At 39.9% G+C, this 13,486-nt stretch overlaps 1 protein-coding gene across 1 annotated transcript; it reads left to right on the top strand.

Annotated features, from left to right (window-relative positions):
- Positions 1 to 902: 902 nt before the first annotated feature.
- Positions 903 to 13,080, top strand: rab4b (RAB4B, member RAS oncogene family). The gene is made up of 8 exons (XM_037775187.1): positions 903 to 1,145; positions 5,130 to 5,210; positions 6,794 to 6,908; positions 7,205 to 7,267; positions 10,212 to 10,366; positions 10,492 to 10,587; positions 10,725 to 10,901; positions 12,300 to 13,080. The coding sequence occupies exons 1-7, from the start codon at positions 1,130 to 1,132 to the stop codon at positions 10,838 to 10,840; spliced, it is 642 nt and encodes a 213-aa protein (XP_037631115.1). The 5' UTR covers positions 903 to 1,129; the 3' UTR covers positions 10,841 to 10,901; positions 12,300 to 13,080.
- The last annotated feature ends 406 nt before the right edge of the window (positions 13,081 to 13,486 follow it).

A 13,486-nucleotide genomic window follows, 5' to 3' on the forward strand; every position in this document is an offset into this window, starting at 1 on the left:
TTAATATTGAGAAATGCCAGTAATTAGGCAAAGCAGATGAGACTGACGATACTAACTAATGCTGCCTTCCAGTTCTCGAAGTGAGCACTTATTTTTCAGCACAGTATAGTATATAAGTCTAATGCAGTGAGGGCCAAAGAGCAAATGTACTACAGAGCATTAGGGCCACATTGAAGGAAAAAAATTTGAGATTTTCAGAAAAAAGTCATAATATTACGAGAAAAAAAGTCGTAATATTACGAGAATAAAGTCATAACTTAACGAGAAAAAAGTCATAATATTACAAAAATAAAGTCATATCTTTATGAGAAAAAAAGAAAATAACACGTAAAATTACTAATTTATAATATTATGACTTTATTCTCATAATACTACGCCTTTTTTTTCTCGTAAACTTATGACTTTATTCTCATAATATTAAGACTTTATTCTTTTAATATTATGACTTTATTCTCATAATATTACGACTTTATTATTGTAATATTATGACTTTATTCTCATAATATTAAGACTTTATTCTTTTAATATTATGACTTTATTCTCATAATATTACGACTTTATTCTTGTAATATTATGACTTTATTCTCACAATATTACGACTTTATTCTTGTAATATTATGACTTTATTCTTGTAATATTATGACTTTATTCTCGATATCTCAGATTTATTATTTTTAATAAATAAATACTTCGTCATACCATTGAACTACAACAATGATGAATAAAAATGAAAATGTAAACAAAAAACAGTTACATTTTTTAGAAATCCACAGGGAGCCACTGGAGAGGGGCTAAAGAGCCGCAGGTTGCTGACCCGCTGACCCCTGGCCTACACAATGACAATAAAGGGCTTGAATCTTGAATGTTGGGTTGGTAATTTATTTTTCCTCAAAATTCCTACAATGCCCAACAACACCTGAAGGCAACACGTAGACGACGAATGACGTAATCACGCAGCTGTTTGGTTGTGGTCGGAGAGAAGCAGCTAGGAAGGAAGGAATCATCAAGGAAGCCTCCTCTAGCATCGTAGGTAGATAAACACCCTGAAGAGGTGTGAACCCAGCGAGCACACAGCTGTCACAGTATCCAGAGAACAGTAAAAGAGTCCTTCACACAGCGAGGTGTCAACATGTCTGAGACATACGGTATGTTTGTTACGCTACGTCCACCCTGCTGCTCTGCTCTGTGCTGTGATGAGACGGTTAGCTGGTTACCTAGCTACATGGTGAGCTCAGGTTAGCTGCAGGCTGCCACCTCACTGTGTCTCTGTGTGTGTCTCTGCTAGTTATAGTTCACTGTTGACATGTCATTCAAAGAAGCTGGTGTATTTTAAGTGTTTATGTGTGTATTAACTGACACCAATGCCCTAGCTATGATGGCGGATTGCTTCCTTAAACAGAGTCATGATGAGCAAACAGATGGTGATGCATTTCCAGGTAAAAGTTGTGCAAACTTCAGACACAGAGCTTCAGTAGATACAGGAAGAACGTGTTTGAGGTAACCTGAGCTCATTGCAAGCAGATTGGGTGACCTTCCAAAGCTGCAAGGATGTTGCATTCAGTCTAATAGGTGCTTGTTTGTTTTACACACAGAGGTAGTAGCTCTGAGCTGCAAGGCCTATATGAGGAAGTTAGATTAGCTGTGGCTTGGTTACCTGTAGAGCAGCAGCTGTTAGGTGTGTCAGTGGTCTTTAACCACATCTGTTCACATCCTGAATCCACCAAATCCACATCTGTCTACACTTTACACACTTTACAAGTCAATGCTGCCAGAAGACATGGTCACACCTGTCTGTGAGCATTGACATGACAGACCATTAGTACTACTGACAGACAGTTATCCAGCATTACTCTGCCTGATAGTATCACTAGCACAATAGGCCTGACACTGTAGACAAAGTTATTTTTGAAATGGCACACCGTCATGCTGTTCACATCCTGAATCCACCAACTCCACATCTGTCTGCACTTTACACAATCTACTTTACAAGTTAAATGCCGACAGAAGACATGGTCACACCTGTCTGTGAGCATTGACATGACAGACCATTACTGACAGAGAGTTATTACTATTCTGCATAAATTCATCCAGCACAATAGGCCTGACACTGTAGACCCAGTTATTTTTTAAATGGCACACCGTCATGCTGTTCACATCTTGAATCCACCAACTGCACATCTGTCTGCACTTTACACAATCTACTAATGCTGACAGAAGACGTGGTCACACCTGTCTGTGAGCATTGACATGGCAGACCATTACTGACAGAAAGTTATTATTATTCTGCATGAATTCATCCAGCATTACTCTGCCTGATAGTATCACTAGGTTCACAATAGGCCTGACACAATAGGCCTGAAATGGCACACCGTCATTCCTCTCCTGTTATACTACTCACACACTCTCTCCATGTGTTTCTACTTGTACCCTGTCTCCTTCATTCCTTGTATGAAACTCAATCCCAGCGGGCAATGTTTAGGTAAAAGTGCCAGCACTAATGGTAGCTGTAATAGCCTTTTATTGATTTCCGTCTCAGCCTCCTGTGCTGTCTCCTCTCCTGGAGGGCTAGTAGTGGAAATGGCAAAAAGCAATATGAATACATATTGTACACTGTACATGGCCAGGTTAAATGGGCCCACAGGGAATTCATTATATATTTTTTAATTCATTTGTTCTTTGGCAGTCTTTCATTAGTTTATCTCGTATAGTTGCATAATGTGGTTTATAGAAGTAGAAAATATTAATGGGCTGCAAAAATCTTTTCTTTGTCGATAAATCTATCAATTATTTTCTCGATTAATCGATTAGTTGTTTGGTCTATAAAACGTCAGAAAATGGTGAAAAATATTGATCAGTGTTTCCCAAAGCCTAATTTGACTTCCTCAAATGTCTTGTTTTGTCCACAACTCAAAGATATTCAGTTTACTGTTATAGAGGAGTAAAGAAACCAGAAAATATTCACATTTAAGGAGCCCAGAATCAGAGAATTTTGACTTTGTTTGCTATAAAAACAAATACTCAAACCGATTAATTGATCATCAAAATAGTTGGCGATTATTTAATAGTTGATGACTAATGGATTAATCGTTGCAGCTCTAAAATATTATTTTAAAATATTACGTTTTTAAAAAATAATTTATTATTTATAAAAAAAAATTTCAGAGTAATTCTGAATTAGACGGATACTACTTTTAAAAAGCAAAATATACTACTAGACACATCACACTTTGTTTAATTTCGTTAATTGTTAATGGACAACTAACCTATTTCTGTAGTCCATATTGCTCCATGTAGGCAATATGTGAGTGGATACTGGAGCTGCAACTAATGAGCATCAGTCATTTTCATTATTGATTAATCTATCAATAATCTTTTTTCAGAAAATAGTGGAAATGGCCATCCTGTATTTGGAAGGGAAAAAAAATAAACACTTGTGTTGCTTGGCATTGATTTTGGTCTTTGTTACATATGATTTTTTTGTATCATATTTTATTAGCCTTGGGAAATTAAATCTAATCTCTCCAGTTTCATATTTTCTTTCTGTCTTGTGCAATAAGGCAAACATCTCATGTAACTTCAAGTGCCAATCCCCTCGGCACTTTGTCATTAGATCAGAGGACACAACAGACGTAAACCTCTGGTAGATCTGGGCCTGAGTGTGTTAAGTGTTGTCACAGTGTAAGTGAATGCAGATAACTGTTAGTCTGTTCCCTCCGGGGTTATTTAATATTGATGTGTAAAGAATACAATAGCCTGAAAGGCTGCTGTTGAGAGGGGCAGTGCTGCCTCTTCCTCTCTCCCCATCGCTTTGACATATTGACAGCTTGATTGTTGTATGCAGATCTCGCTTAGGGAATATGTGATGTCTTGGAAGATGCTGAAAAGCTGAGCCAAGCTTTTAAAACCGAGCTGTTGGCTTTTGATTCTGTCAGTTCTGCTGTCACGACCGCTGACAACGGGTGGTTGTATCGCTGACTGCTGTTGCAGAAGAAAGTGCTTGTAGGCTCCTTCGCTTTGCTTTAGCAGTTCTGTCACGTGAATTTGACCTGCAGCTTGTGTTGTTTGAGAAAACACCCGCTTCGACAAACAAAGGTGCACCATAAACTGAACTGGCGGTGGTATGTGTCGGCCGATGAAGGTGGCTCTAAGAGCACTTGCATAATAAGTTTAAATGTCATGCAGGAACTAAAGATCAATTTCAGCTGCTCCTTTGTTTTTTCTTCTAAACTGCTGTTTCTGTTGACCTTGGGTGGAGCTGAATACTCACAGGATGTTCACCTTGCTGGTAATCTCAACAGTTGTCACTAATCATTTGCCAGGCCAGCACTTCTGCCTGCAGAGCCAGCGCTTAAGCTTAAACCAAAATTGCACAATGTCTTCAAATTCTAACAGAAGCAGGCTCTCGGGAGGAAAGGTGTAGTTCGCGATCATTATTTGCTCTCACAGTCTGAGGAACGCACCCTCACTCTCGGATTTCCTGTCATTCTTTTACTACCTTTCTATGCATCACTCACAAACACAGACTCAGTAATGATTCTCCTTTCATTTCCTCTATCGCCACATTGTTTCATATCTAGCTGGAACTGAAACACAGCCTACGTATGTAAATGCCCGCTATACTATCTTTGGTCCCAGCACACAAAGGCTATCTGTACTGCGGATGGCCTTGCGTGTCAGGGGCCCCGGGTCATTTGGGCTCCGGATCATAAGCGTGGGATCGGTTGTACTCTCCAGAGCAAGGTCCCACTCTCCACAACAACAACAACATCTGTATAGCCTGCTGGCTGTGGTCATTCAATCCCTGCAAATCAGCCCAACCTAAGCCATGTTCAATAACGCTAAAGCTTTGGCTTTGCTCTAATGACATGTGTTACAAACGCAGTCATTTCAGACAAACAAGCATATTGAATCAGAATCATAAGTAGCAGGTTATACTGATTTTAAATACGAGGCTTTGTGATTAGCAGGCTAATTTGGGGGTGTTGGATACTGTGCAAGTAGCAGCTCAATGGGATTAAGAGGAAATCTAAGGATCGTCTCTGAGGATGGAAGCACAAAGAGCAGCAGGTTCAGATTCTCCCCTGACGTCGGCGTTGCATTGATCTCTGTCTCCTCTCTTCTGCTCGCAGACTTCCTGTTTAAGTTCCTGGTGATTGGCAGCGCTGGGACGGGGAAATCCTGCCTCCTCCACCAGTTCATTGAGAACAAGTGTAAGTGTTCCCCTCATTAAAGCCTATTAGTCACATCAGGTTAGAGTGAAAACACGATTGTGTTATTACACAGACACACAGAAATTGACATGGTCATGATTAATGTTATAATTTAATGAGTTGTTTCATGCCACACACACCAAATCAACCCTCTCACTCTGCTTTGAGGTCACACTGAATGTTTCAACAATTTCCTCCTGAGAAAGTTATTCATTGACCTAACATTCACAGTAGGTAACTATTTAGCCTTCAAAATATAACACATTGTGGTTTCGGGCTTAAGGACTGTGGTGGCAGTTTCTGTTAAAACAAGACACAAACCAAGGTAATAACTTGTCTTTCAGTGAATTTAATAAAAAGGCATACATTAATAACTAAAGCATCTGCAGATGGACTCACGAGCACAGCCACCTGTTGTGGACTGTGGCAAGTGAGCCCCGAATACAAAGAGTAGTCAGTATTTATACATTTAAAGCATAACACGAAGATAAGTGCAAAGAAGAAAAGAATAGAAGGATAGAAAGTGTATCAATGCGTCAGCACACAGCAGACAACAGAGCATCACAAGACATAACAAGTATTTCAGCAATCCTGTTGTTTGCAGTTACAGAGAACTAAAATGTCAGGTCACTGTCCTATGGTGACAAAGTTGAACATGTGAGGCCCTGAGATTATCTAAAGGTACAGTGTTAAACTGCAGATATGAAAATTGCCATTACATTCCTCCCTTTTTATGGGGAGGTTGAGGTTAGAGTCCCGGACTCCAGCCGTGCACGGTCTTTACCCTTGCACAGAGTTCCAGCGGTCCCGCTCACACGAGTGATCCTGCCGACAACGCCAAATTGTGGTGGCAGTTTCTGTTAAAACAAGACACAAACCAAGGTAACAACTATGCCTTTTTATTAAATTCACAACATTCTACAATAAAATGATTAGTGTAATCCAATAAAACACCCCAATGACTTAAACAATTAGTTAAATCTGCACCTTTCTGACAGCGTCAACAAAACCGAACATCATAAGCTTCACAAAGTCAGGGTATATTGCAGGGCTGTTGGATTGCATTAAATTGTGCAAGTGTCCATAATAAACCTGTATCTGTTATAACAAAACATTTTAACTATCCACTGGACTTCAGAACTGACAACATCACTGATGTTGATAAGTAAGCTAGTAAGTAAGTAAGTTACCGAGCCAGTAAGCGCTGAGCATGTCTCATAATTAAAACTTGTTTCACTCACACACACATGCTTGTATTAATTTGATTAAAGACATGTTGGGTCCCTGTGCTGTCAGTGGGGAGAGAAAGGGAGGGCAGGTTGACAGTGTCTAGACTCCCTCTGGTCTCTAATGTGGATGTGAGCCGTTTGAAGATAACAGCTTAGGTGTTTTACACAAGAACAACACACACCAACATATTAGAGATTAGAGGTAACAGTTGAAAGTGCTGTCTTCACTATGGCTTCTCATTTTGCCAGGAAAAAAACCCATAATGGCTACAAGAACTGTGATGATGTTAGCTGTTCTGCAGTGCTATTACCTCACCTTCTCTCCTTTATTCACTCTCTTCGGTCCCGTTGCAGTCAAACAGGACTCCAACCACACCATCGGGGTGGAGTTTGGTTCCAGAGTGGTCAACGTTGGTGGAAAGACGGTCAAACTTCAGATCTGGGACACTGCTGGGCAGGAGCGATTCCGGTAACGGCCTACATATCTACTTAAGGGTTTGGTAAACATTTTAGAAGTACAAGGTTAACTGTGAGCATTCATGCATGTGGAGATGCCACAGTCTCTGAGCGGCTCCATTGGAGTAATTAAAGTGCCTTACTGATGATAATACTTAAAAGCAAGGGACAGTTTCTCATTCACCTTCTCCAGACAGATTTCACCACTTATATTGATATTGTGAATATATTATTTTAACTTTTTTAATTATTATATTTATTAATTTATTACAATTTTAATTATTTAAGATTTCTGTATTTTCTCCACAGTTCTGTTACACGCAGCTACTACAGAGGAGCAGCTGGAGCACTCCTTGTCTATGATATTACCAGGTAAAACACTTACCGTCCTTCTACCTTTCCAATAATTAATTATACTAGAAATTTGTGTATCAGAATGCACATTTACAAATAATGTTATCCATATAGTGGGATATAGACCAGGGTTATTATAGTAAACTGAAACTAAAACGAAAATAAGTAGTACAAAATATTTTTAGTATAAAACTAAATAAAAACTATATCCTGTAAGGAAAAACTAAAACAAAACTGAAACGATATTTCCTGGGTAGAAAAATTATAAAAAATAAAATATTATAATGATCGTAAATTCATTTCAGTTTAAGTTCTTTTAGCTACAATATATATCACCACCGAAAAGAAAAGACAGCTTGAATTTCTGTCAACTCTCGTGACATTGAACCAAATTGAAAGGACTTGACATTGACGCTATTGACACTATGCCGCAATTGCTTCACTAAAGTAGCGCAAAGATTAAACATTAAAACATCATGGCCATTCCTACACAGTCCTTTAACCATGTATTCTGTGTGTTCATATAGTAGCTACATACTTCTGTGACCTTATAGCTGGCCTTAACAAAAACAAGCTAAAACTAAAACTAAACCTTTCTGAAACTAAACTAAAAGTAGCAAACATGCTCTGAAAACTAAAATTAAACTAAATCTAACAAACACACTCTGAAAACGAACTAGAACTAAACTAAAATTAAATCAAAAAACTTAACTTTGATATAGACACAAGCACAATACTTACATTTTCCTGCCAGTGCAGGAAATGTCTCCCATTTTTCCTCAATAGATGACAAAATAATCAAAAAGCAACATAACATAGTTATAATATCGTAGTTTGACATACATAGCAGTGATATTTTGAACAGTTGAAATTGGATCTGGCTTGACTTGAAATTAAAATGTACTCACCCATGAAACTGTAAATAGTATTTCAGTACTCACTTTATGTTTATGAACATCTATATTGCTGTTTTCGGTCTGTGAGGTGTAAAAAAAAAAAAAGTATAGTGTGTCTATAGGACCTGCAGAAATTGTGCAATTTAATGACTGTGTACTCACACAGTGACATATGAATACCAGACCCCACACTGTATTTCATAAGCTTTGTGTAGCGATACAGGGGTTTGAAATCAAGATGGAATGAGTGCAGTAATGCAGAGAGACAGGAATGTAATACAGCTTGTGTTTGTAAGAATGTATGGGCTTTACGTGGAGGGAGAGATGGAGTGCAGAGTGGCAGGAGCTGTAATATAGAGGCATCCTCTGGCAGGCAGCAGCAGCAGCAGCAGTCGGGTAAAGAAAAAGTCCATCACAGGAAGTGTCACCTGAGGAAAAAAACAGAGAGAAAACCGCAGGGGGAAGGGAGCATGTGGAGGACGAGAAGGAAAACAAGAGAGCGAGTGGGCGATGGAGACATTTATCACTCCTCACAGGTTAAAAGGTTAGCAGGAAAGTGGACAGAAAAGTAGTTGAAATGTGAATCAGATTTGCGGCTGCATGTGGATGAGGAGTGACGTCATTCTCTGGCTGTTTGTGAAAGCAGCTGTTAAACATCACTCTGCTGACCCACACCCTTCTGCTAACCTCACTGGCCTCATGTTACCATGGACACCAGGGTCCTGTCTCCATGGCGACCGGTGGCGTCAGCCCAAAGAAATTTCCATGAAAGTTCTGCAACTATCTACACTGCTCAACAGACCGTCTGCTCCATGTAATGATTCATCTAATCCAGTGAGCTGAGGAGGGACACAGACTAGCTTCAGAAGAACTATTGATACTTTTTTGACAAACTAGTTTCTTTGCAACTTGTTCTGAAGAGTATATAATCATGTTACAAAGTTAGTCTTTATTAGTCATTTACAGCCACATTAGAGTACCTCTCTGTACCCGCCAACCAAACATGAAAACCACCACCAGCGTTTCTGCTGCTGCGCTGCTGCTGCCTTCTTTCTACATAGAGTTTACCTTTCATTATGGCCATTTCGTTTCACTATAAATGTCATTTATATTTATTTTATACAGAAAAAGGTTAAGAAGCGTGTGCTTATTTGTAATAATCCACAATTAAAAGCCGGTACTGTATTCATTTATAGAGCCGTGCAAGTCACTGCTTTTGGAACAGTGAACCAGCTCATTTTCCCAACACTGTCCTGCAAATAGTTCAGAATAAAAGCCTTGTGTTAACAAATACAAGAGTCCTGTCCACAGAAACAACACTAAGGGGCTTTTATTTTGAAACGGAAACAGGAAATGTTGAGTTAAAAAATAAATATGAACTACTTTTTTAATGTCTGTGGCATATTGTACAGATATAGGCATTGAAACTGTAGTAATGTTGCTGGTATGGTGTCAATCTGTGGTCAAAAGATACATTTCACTGTCTATTTTTGCTGTGAACCGCACAGCATGCGGAAAAAATAGGCGAGACCTGTAATCACACGCGCTGCTCAAGTTCCCAGTGTGTCCTGGCCGTTAGTGCCCTATAACACTGAAAGATCCTTCACTTTATATTTGGCATACAGTAACTCTTTGAAGACATAGTCCTTGTGATATATCTGAGATACTAGTACTAGTACTGATCTGGACTGCTGGTAGATTGTTTTCCTTGAATAGAAATAACCTGCTGCTGTTAAGTTTTCATACATAAAGGTGTTTCAGGTGTTTATATAAAGGAAGAAGCTACTATTCGAGCAAGAAATGTAAAAGTAATAAATGCATATTTGAGAAGTTATTTACTAGATTAATTTGATAAATGTAAATGGGAATGCATTATTTGCCACACAGAGTTAAAAGTACTTTAAAGGCCCACATATACAAAATGTGTATGGCACTTGGACCCTTGCAGTTATGCAGACAGGGAATATCATTTGAGCTTAACATGCTGCAGGGTGATCCTTGACACCCGACAATAAACTAGCAATTGTTCCACACTATGTGTCCATCTGCCCTGTCCTGTCTTACAGCCGGGAGACCTACAACGCCCTAACCAACTGGCTGACAGACGCACGGACTCTGGCGAGCCCCAACATTGTTATTATTCTGTGTGGCAACAAGAAAGACCTGGATGCAGACAGAGAGGTGACCTTCCTGGAGGCATCACGCTTTGCTCAGGAGAACGGTAATCTTAATCTGTGTGCTTGCTTTTCATCATTCGTGCCACCCCATCCCGTCTCTTATTTCTCCGTCTGTCTTTTTCACTCTTTCTATATTTCCTCCAATGTGTATTTTTTTTCACCTATGTAGAGCTGATGTTCCTGGAGACTAGTGCTCTGACAGGGGAGAATGTCGAGGAGGGTTTCCTGAAATGCGCTCGCACCATCCTCAACAAGATAGATTCAGGTACACACTGCTCATTCATCACTACTTACGGTGTCTGTTCTTGAGTGCATGAAGCCCCGTGGATCTGTCTTTAGTCTGCTGTATATAAAACGGTATGTCTGCATTGCTGACATTTCTCATTGCGGTTCATTTCAAAGGTGAGTTGGACCCGGAGAGGATGGGTTCAGGTATCCAGTATGGAGACGCTTCGTTGAGGCAGCTGCGACAGCCGAGAGGCACCACCACACAGAATAAACAGCAGTGTAATTGCTAGGGATCGGAGCCCGACCCTCACCTCAGCCCACAGGCCCACACAGACAGGACGCCCCCCACAGGTCAGTGGCATGTCATACACTCAGGCGTGGTGGTACGTTTAAATAACTTTACAGGCCTTTCTCAAACCAGACCCTTCCCACTCCCACTCCGTGACGGAGTGAACTTCGTTTTGTTGTCACACTCACAGCTGAATGAAGCACCCTTCTTTAAGGTGTAGGGTATAAATACTGCGGCAAACTTTGGGACGAACTTCCCTCGCTCCGACGGAAACAGAAACTGCCATAACGTTTCTTTAACCATGGTTTCGTGTCAAGCGGAAACTGTTACACACAGCACTAATGATAAGCTACAGTGTGGACAGTGAGGTGACGGACTCATTACATTCACTCCATATAGAATAGGGCTTAAGCCTATGGAAACAAATCTGAATCAGTATCTGTTTATTGCCAAGTAGGTTTTCACATACAAGGAATTAGCTTTGATATTTTGATGCATAAACAATAAACATAAAATATAGAATAGGCAAAAAAATTACAATGAAAATATTTTTTTAAATAGGCCTACTTTTTAAATGTTGAATGTATCTGTTTAAAGCTTGGTAGGAATGTGTAAAGATATTCTTGGGGATGTGTAAAGGTTCACAGTATTAAGAATAAAAAGAATATGCAATAGGCTGGATGTTTTTTAACTTAATGTTTATGAGCTGCTTGGTTTTTGTACCAGTCGCTGCAGATATACAACACTTAATCAAATGAGCACGTCTACCGTTTTCTAGACTAGACCTTTGATCCTAAATACAATGTAACCTTTAAGTTGATAACGTCTGTATGACAATATTAAATGTCTATCTTCGTTTGAGCAGTTAACATTTGTACGGGTAGTTGCACGAAACTTATGTTTGTACGGAGCGTATTCCATGATAAACACAAAACGCCGTTGCATGTGGCCAGTAAGTCTACATCGATGCAGGCTCGCTGTTGGAGGGTTATATGACCCACTTCCACTGCAAACAGAGCGGATGTTAGGAGCGGGAAAGGGTAAGGGGGTGGTTTGAGAAAGGCCCAACTCTTCTCTTTTTATGCCTACGTGCTAGTCGTGGCCCGTCCGTCCGTCCCGTTCTCGTGAACACGATATCTCAGGAATGTCCGGAGAGAGTTTCTTCAAATTTGGCACAAACCTCCACTTGGACTCAAGGATGAACTGATTAGAATTTGGTGGTCAAAAGTCACTGTGACCTCACAAAACACCTTTTTGGCCATAACTCAAGAATTCATATGCTAATTATGACAATTTCACATAAATGTCTAATAGGATAAAATGATGAACATTTTGAATAGACATGAATATAAACTGCAACTTGACCGGTTAGCCGAGGCGGTAATTCTAGTTTTTATCCTGCCTCAGAAATGATGAGGACATGTCAGTGATCAAATTCTCGTCTCCTTTCTCTTCTCCAGCTCCAGGTGTTTTTTGGTGTGTGGGATCCTTCTCTCTGCTGGTCTCACACACCTCGGATCACCTGGACGAGTGGTCACGGAGATCACTGCAACCCCTGACCCCTGACCTCTGGTAAGACTCTCTACTTCTAACCTGAGGGGGGTCAGCTTCGCCCCTGTGTCTGGGCAGGGAAACCCCTCAGTGTAAACACGCTGGGATCATAAAGAAGAGGAATCTTGGTTTCTCAGTGACTTACCAGACACGGCCGAGTCGAGGGTTGTTTGTGTGTGTGTGCGTGCGTGTGTGTGTGTGTGTGTGTGTGTGTGTGTGTGTATGGGCTGCCCTACTGTTGATTTGTCTTTGTGCTTTTCATTCTGGTTTTAGTGACACATACATGCTTTCTACGTTTGCACATCATTGTTTGTAAATTATTATCGGTAAACTATTTTGCGCATATTCATCGTTCAACCTTATTCTTATTATATGATTCATGATTAGTTTGGTCTTTTTGAGTTTTAATATTCATAGAGGCACCCGTTGATATTTTGTTTTTTATTATCCATTATTTGAGTTAACTGTACTTTCCGTACATTCAGCCCGTCATTGATGGTGACTACGTGATAAACAGTCCGAACGCGTCCTCTTATAAGTAAAAATGAAGTCAACCGGCACACATTTTGGTTTAGTTATCATGTAGATATATTGAAAAGCCGACACAATGTAAATCTATGTAAAGGTTTCTGCAGCTGTTAATCCAAAAGGAAGCAGCTGACAGGTGAGTTTAAGCGTAAAGTTCCCAGTTCTTTTACCCACTCTGAGATGTGTGTTACGTTGAGTCATTAAAATGCACTATTATGACATAGAGTGCTGGCCTTAGTAATATACTTGATATTGTGGATGTACAGTATATTATTCCTAGTCACCATGTCTCTAAACTGTCCAATCACTCCACTCTACATCCACATAGACGAGCCTGTGGGTTCAGGTTTAAAGCACAAAAAAGAGATTTTTTTGCTCTTTATTTTACTCCAAAGTTCCCAAAGTAGTCTGTAGATTTCCATCATCAGATTTAACTCCAGTGTCTCCGGTCCTATCACAGTGTAAGGTTAAGAAAAGGTCGTCAATCTTCGCAAAACTAACAATGCCTTTGACTCCTCCTGCTGGGCTTTTTTCTCCATATTTTGACCTCCTTTTTAATTCACCGCTG

The sequence above is a fragment of the Sebastes umbrosus genome, chromosome 7, assembly GCF_015220745.1.
Source record: "Sebastes umbrosus isolate fSebUmb1 chromosome 7, fSebUmb1.pri, whole genome shotgun sequence".
Taxonomy (NCBI): Eukaryota; Metazoa; Chordata; class Actinopteri; order Perciformes; family Sebastidae; genus Sebastes; species Sebastes umbrosus.

Excerpts from the sequence above, each read along its gene's own strand:
- rab4b (XM_037775187.1), top strand. Across the intron at positions 5,211-6,793 it reads CCAGTTCATTGAGAACAAGT|TCAAACAGGACTCCAACCAC; the intron begins GTAAGTGTTCCC and ends GTCCCGTTGCAG. Across the intron at positions 10,367-10,491 it reads ACGCTTTGCTCAGGAGAACG|AGCTGATGTTCCTGGAGACT; the intron begins GTAATCTTAATC and ends TCACCTATGTAG.